Here is a 7,235-nt window from a genome sequence, read left to right as displayed (position 1 = left end):
AATCATGTACCAAACGGCCCCATATATTCCCAATCAACTCCATGTAGGCTTGCTCATTATTTGATGCGTGTAGCATAGAAAAACATTTCTAGACTTAGGGGCATGGTTTAAATGCAAAAAGGTCACTTTTGGTATCATTCATATAGGTGTATTAACCTTCACATAATGTAATCCTACAATTTTCTATTCTATATATATATATATATATATATATATATATATATATATATATATATTTTAAAGATTTAATCTTCTATTTAAGAATTAAGCCAACAACACCATCATAGAATTAATTAGTGTACTTGAATCTTGGGTAGAAGTTTACTTTATACTTTTTATCTCTATACACCAATAGTTAGGCGTTGACGGATTTCAATTGTAAATATTTCCGTTGGAAATACTGAAGGTATTAATTAAATTATATATTTCTTAGCTAGTTTATGCTAATATAGCTTATGTTGTATTTAAAAAAAAATGATTAAAGTTCACTCTTAATTATTTCATTCTTACAAAAAATTAAACACTTGAGTTTTTAGTTTCATGGAATAGAAATTTATAATATGAGATTCAACTTTTTTTTTTTTTTGAATGTGTTCCCTTTGTTTGCTTCAGGCTTACTTGCTTAAATCTGAGAACATGAATTGCTTCTCACAATGTTTTCTAATTTTGTGTTGAAGGGAAAATTTGTTTTGAGCAAATGAGGAACAAAAACTCAAGTGTTCACCACTGGAATAACATGGACTATGATATCCTTGTTAAGATATTCATGAGTCTTAATGTTATGGATTTAATTTCTGTTGTTTCTCAAGTATGCAGCTCATGGCGCTCGGCTTGTTGTGATCCTATTCTATGGAAGAAGCTTGACTTATGTATTCAGATTTCTGACTCTTGCATTTATGCTCCCCTACAATCAGATGCTTGGTCTTATAGCGTATCAAACAACAATAGGCTAATGAACATCTTGAAGACAACTTCAAATCTCAGTCAGGGAAATGTGACTTGCTTGATTTTTAACTTCTTTGAATATGTAGAAGATGAGCACTTGGTCTATGCAGCTAAAAGGTACGTACCGTGTTTCTTTCCTTAATTTACTTGCATGCTAAATTGGTGGACTTACATTGAGACCTTTTTCTTGGTAGGAATCGTAATCTAAAACGACTTGCTTTACCAATTTGGAGTCGATTAACAGTAAGTGGAATGCGAAAGGCTTTCAAATATTGGAAAGGGCTTGAGTCTTTAACTCTTCCTGACTTCAAGAGTCCCATGAAACTGATGAAAGCGATTGGCACAATTTGCAAGAACTTCTCAGAACTTAAACTTACATGCAATTTAAACGTAGATTATGCTAATGCTATTGTTAAGTGTTTGCCGAAGCTTAAGGTGCTCAGTCTTCGGGCCACAATAGTGTTCAATAAGGAAACTTTGATCTGTATACTGGACGGCTTAAAGCATTTGGAAGTGTTGAATATATGTCACTGCGAGTTCGTATTTCGAGACTCTACATTCTCCACTACACTATGCCAAGAACTTGACAAAACAATCATTGAAAAAGGATCAAGACTTAGAGAGTTCCTCGCTTGTCAGACAAATTCCTGCACTATTTGTAAAAGTTTGAAGCATTATGAATTTGAAAAGGTACGACGAGAGGATGAGGTAATTTCTCTTGCACTATGACTTGGAAAATGGAGACCTATCTAGGCAAGGATTGTGAGTTCAATATTTTTTGAGCTTAATATATATATTTGAATAAATGAACCTCTGTAGACAGTTTAATTTCTTTTTTGCTGCTTCTAGATAAATTTTGGAAAAGTAATGATTTTCTTTTATTAAGGTCTTCCTATTGCTCTGGAAGGTTAATATATAATTAATTAAAGCCACACTACTGTGATTGCAAACACATTTGTAGTGATGTTGCTTTTGGTCATGATGTTAGCCACGTACATTGATCTTCATAGACGAACCATTTCTTGACAAACACCCTCTCCAATGGGGCATAAAAGGGATGGGAAAAAAATTGATGTTACAACTAGCGTTGGCTATTCAAATATTCTGATATTTAACTACCTGAATTTCAGCAAAAACTTGATATTTTCCTTCATGCAAGCACAAAACAATAGAAATTAAGTGTGATCTTAATGCAGAATAGTTACAACATGATATTTATTAATTTGTTTCATTTTAATTGTTATATGATTGAACTTAATTTCGAGGGATATAAACAATGCTGATTAAAGGTAGCAACTTGAATCTTTTGAAAACTATAACATTAAGTTTTGTTGGAAAAAAAATGGAAACTCCAATTGAGACTTGAATATAATTTGTATGGAAGCTACTTAAATGAAACGCTTAATCCTCATTGTGCATACTCAACAATCTTTGTTTAGAAGTTGCTTAAAATTCCAGATTTGACTTCATTTGGATTTTTTTGGTATGGAAGAAAAATCTATATTTCTTATCCACTACAAAACGATATTCATTTTCTATAAAGAAAAGCATTTCTTATTTCTTAAGAAATGTATCTTTTTTGTATCAAAGAATAGGTCTTGAAGTCTTATAAATAGACAATCTATTAAAAGTTTGGTGGCTTTGGTGAAAGGTCTTCCCATATGGGAAGAGACTTTGAATTTGTTTGAGAAAGCCTCAGAAAGATTTTGTTATTTATGAGTGTTCTTTGAGTGTATAAACACTTTGTACTCTCTCTTTGATATAGTGAATTCATATCTTACGACGTATTCATGAACAGAGACTATTGCCAAGTGATTTTAATCCTTGGTATCATCTTGTGTGTAGTTAGATATTTTTCTTTCTAGTATTCTACGTTCCTATAATTTGTTTTGGAGATTTTTTTCATGCCCATAGTATTTTTAAAATTAAAGTGAAAGTGTTATTTGAAGACTCTTTTTTGGCCATAATAAATTAGTATAAGAACTTCTGCCATTATAACAATTTCCCCTCACATGTAAGACACTGATCAGAATGTATAATTTTCTTGGGTTGGTGCCGATTGAAGTAGACTAGAAAATGGCCAAATGAAGATAGAATCAATTAGATTGAAGATTTTCTTAACTTTGACTGTTTGACATGCTCTTGGACTAGCTAGTGCAGAAAACGAGTTTCTCAAATCCATATATAGGCAATATAATTTGATTGAGTGTATATCACTTTAATTAAAGAATAGAGCTTAATATGTTTTAGATCGCAATGCTCTTTGGACTATGGTGAAACCTTAAGTATGTTCATATGAAAGTACCCCTACAAGTATTTGCATTAAATTTGGTGAGAGATCCGTAGATATGATGTAATTTTGTTTTTACCAATGGTTTTATAGCCTAATAATGGTAGGATTTGATCGACAGTGGATGAGGGATTTCCGGATTTGAGAGAATATTATGGAATCCTTCCATCGATTCTTCTATTTAGGGAATATGTACTTTAGGATTCGATCAATTGTGGATAAGATATTTGTGAAAATAAAAAGTTGTTCTACCAATAAATAAATAAATATATATTGAGTTCAATAACAGCATTATATAATGAAAATAATCTCTTTATTCGAAATAAACATTGAATTCATCCAGGAAAAACAAAGCATTTGATAAAATTAATTGAAGCCCAGAAATATTTTTTTTTTATTTGTTTTTTTATTTTTCCTGGATGAATGAGAATGCTATTGAATAAGAACAACTAAATAATAATAATAATAAGCCTACATTTCAGATACTTCGAAATCATCCATCCAGCACCTTTTAGATCCATCCATCAAACCTGGGCTCAACCTAAACATGAGAATGCAAAACTCCATTTGACTCAGAGCTCCATCTCCATCAAGATCACCTTCCATCAGCATTAAAACAATCTCTTCATCTCCCATGTCATGCAACCCCAGCAGAAAGCTGTTCCTCTTCAAGCTCTCAAACGTGATGAGTCCCTTCTCGCAATCCATCAGCAAACGAAAGCCGCTGCAGAGTTCCCCGATAAACCCTTCTGCACCCAACCTCGCAATCATGGATGGGAAGTAGTCCTCGAACTCAACTGAGTTGTCTAGTGCCAATTGTGCCATTCTTAGCTAGACTCGAACTTGTACGTGAATTTGTACGTGAAGAAAAAGGAAGAAAAGGAGTAGGATTCGAGTGATGGGTTGTAATGGTAACAAGGTTGTGAATAGGAGTGATGGAGAGTGAGGGAGTGAGAGGTGTATTATATAAGTGAAGAAAGGAAAGAGTTGGTGGCGTTCGTGGAAAAAGGGCAAGGGTTCTAAAAGCCAATGAAGGAAGGTACATAATATGGGGAGGATAAATGTTTATGGTTGTATTGGGGAGCTTCTTGCAGGCTTCATCGGAAGAAACCTGTTTTCTTTATCTTTGGTTCTAATGGAGCGCTTAGCTTCTCCTTCCTGGAAGTTGCATATATGTGTGGCTAGCTTCAATACATGGCATATATAGCAACATGTCTTTGTGTTTTTAACCTTGTTGACATTAAGACATTAATTACTGCTTTAACATGTGATTTTTATTCTCTTAATCATTATGTACTTTGAGCATACGGTTATTAGAAGACAAATCATTGAATTATGAAAGAGATGGTACAGCTTAGCTACTATTTTCTTTTTCAGTCTTATTGGGTGGCAAAAAGCTTAAAAATCACTCATGGTTGTGCAAATGAATAGTTTAGTTGGGTGGCATGAGCCTGTGTGGTCCAAATTTAATTTCTTACCAGAAATAAGGAGAAAAAACTGGTTGGTCCAAATTTATGACTTGTTTGTGTGGGAAATTTTTTTCATTTTTGCCTATGCCAACTCAAATCCATATGACTTCTTAATATTTCCAAAACTTATAACCCAAACAAAATTTATTTTGTGTTTTGTAGATTTTGTTAAGGTGTGCTCTTAGGATATTCATGAGATTATTTTTAGTACTCTATCAATGGTTATTTTCTTTTACTTATTTTAGAAATGATATAACTTATGTACAGTACCTTAAGTGCTGTTTTTTAGATTGTCCTCTTAAAATTCAACTATATAACTATTTAATTAAAAAAATATACTTTCATCTTATGAGAAAAAAAAATCACATGGCAAAATTTAAAAAGGAAACTTAAGGAACATCACCTAAGTATTGTACTTAAGTTTTGCCTATTTAAAAAATATAATCCAACTTTGTACAAATTTAAATTATACACACACAGCCATTTTGAATTTTATGTACACAAAAAAGTAAATCAAATATTCAAATAATCTTTGAATTGGGACACTTGCTAACAAGAGTATGTTTTATTTTATATGAATACATTTACACCTTAATTTGGACAACTTTGCTATTTAATCCAAGAAATTTCAAAAGGAGGAAAACCATTGCAATTGTTAGTGTGTTGGTGTTAGGCCATAGATTCGTATGCCTGGTGTCCTTTCATGTACTTTATCGTCCTTCCGGTGTTTGTCTCTTGTCACCTCTACATGAATTTGAATTGTGTACCTGTGTGATGGAGCTAAGCTTGTTTCAATAATTGCCGCACTGATTAAAGTAAGGGACCTCAAAGACAAAAATTTGAACACCAAAGAATACCATCTTATCAAACTAGGGTTGTTTAAAATCAGGTCCCGAAACTAAGCCCGAAATGGGTCTAAATGAAAGCAGAAAGACGAGCTTGTCAGCTATTAAATCAGTTAATCTGTAACATAAGCCAAATCCCATATCCATTTCAGTCATCAATCAATTTCAAACAGTCTATCAATTGAAAATGGATCGATCTAAATTGATTCAACTAGTAATCCTTTACTGCATAGAAATCTTCTTTAAAAAAAAAAAACTTGTTTTGCTCCACTTATTATAACTTATTATGTATTCATTTAACTTTCTTTATAAAATAATCAAAGTTAAAAAAAAAAAAAAAAAAATCAACCACAGCATGCTATGATTAGCGAGTATAGAGTAGAATACAAAAGGTGGAATAGAGAATTTGTGTTACCATATGTAAAATGATTTCTTTCCTATGCTTTATTGTTCTAGTCCTACAAAATGCTGAAATCACAATGATACGGGCATGAATTAAATGCCAATTTTCTTTGTTCTATCATTTTGAATTCAGTGTTATATTCGTGTATTTTCTTTGATGAAATCAATGATATCTTTGTTTTCTGAATAAGTTTTCATTCGTCAACTTTGTTTTCCGTAGTCTTTGATAAGGTGTTCGAGGTTTAAGTAATCTATTAATTTTGTGGCCAAAAATCAAAATAAATTGATCGATATTTTCATCTTCAAAAAGGACAAATTTGACAATGGGTTCTTGTTAATTAAATTAATTGGAGAAAGGATATGATGGTGATCTACAATGGGGGTAAAGTTCTCACTTTTCAATCATCTTGGTTTTATCCCTCCGACAAAAGGAAGTTTCAGTGCAGTTTCCTTCATCCCTTTCCTTCCCCAATTAAACGACACATTGTGGATATGATGTTTGCCTTTTAAATTCTCTAATCCCATCAACAATTTTTATATAGGAACTTCTACATAACTACCTTTTTTTTTTAATTTTTAAATTAATGTTGCTAAGCATTTTGGGGGGGGGGGGAATTATGGGGTGTTTTGGAGAGTAGTTTGAGTTTGAGTGTTTTTATATTCGTGTAGGTGAAAAAGTGTGTAATGTTGTTTAAAATGTGTTAAAACTATGCTGTCTAACGGGCCCTTAATGTTGCTAAGCTAATAACAAGGATATACATGACAGTAGTTTTGTAACATTTATCAGTAAATCAAGTCACACATTTATTTAAACAAAAAAAAAAAAGTCACATTTATTTAAAAAAAAAAAAACTCAAATAACACTAATAAGCGATAACTTCATAATCTTAATGTTTTTTATTTTATTTTTTCAAATGTGATAGTATTTATATCAAGTTCGATAATGGGTTCTTCTCCAAAAAAGAAAAAAAAGGTTCGATAATGGGTTTCATTGTGATATATATATATATATATATATATATATATATATATATATATATATATTTGGATACATATAAAAACCCTCATATTTGTGAATCTCATCTCTATGAAAGAAATAAAATGATCTCATTCTCATAGAACTGCTCCATACCTCTTATCCAGAACTACAAGAGCTCTGTACTGTACTTTCTTATCTCCTACCTCTAACTGTCATTGCTTATTCAGAAAAAAAAAAAAAAATCGTCAGTTCTTGAATGATAATATTATTAAGCTTGTGTGGACATCAAAATATTTCGATTCCGT

The 7,235-nt window shown here is 31.7% G+C and overlaps 2 protein-coding genes across 2 annotated transcripts; one reads left to right on the top strand and one right to left on the bottom strand.

The window, feature by feature from the left end:
* Positions 1-736: 736 nt before the first annotated feature.
* Positions 737-1,674, top strand: LOC142639529 (F-box/LRR-repeat protein At3g48880-like). The gene is made up of 2 exons (XM_075813691.1): positions 737-1,062; positions 1,140-1,674. Exons 1-2 carry the CDS (start codon positions 737-739, stop codon positions 1,672-1,674), a joined length of 861 nt encoding a protein of 286 aa, XP_075669806.1.
* A 2,032-nt stretch (positions 1,675-3,706) lies between these two features.
* On the bottom strand, positions 3,707-4,060 carry LOC142639528 (calcium-binding protein KRP1-like). Its single transcript, XM_075813690.1, has one exon. The coding sequence runs from the start codon at positions 4,058-4,060 to the stop codon at positions 3,707-3,709; it is 354 nt and encodes a 117-aa protein (XP_075669805.1).
* Between the last annotated feature and the right edge of the window lie 3,175 nt (positions 4,061-7,235).

The sequence above is a fragment of the Castanea sativa genome, chromosome 6, assembly GCF_040712315.1.
Source record: "Castanea sativa cultivar Marrone di Chiusa Pesio chromosome 6, ASM4071231v1".
In the NCBI taxonomy this organism is placed as follows: Eukaryota; Viridiplantae; Streptophyta; class Magnoliopsida; order Fagales; family Fagaceae; genus Castanea; species Castanea sativa.
Note: the sequence above shows the minus strand (reverse complement) of the source record. Positions and strands in the feature narration are given on the sequence as shown.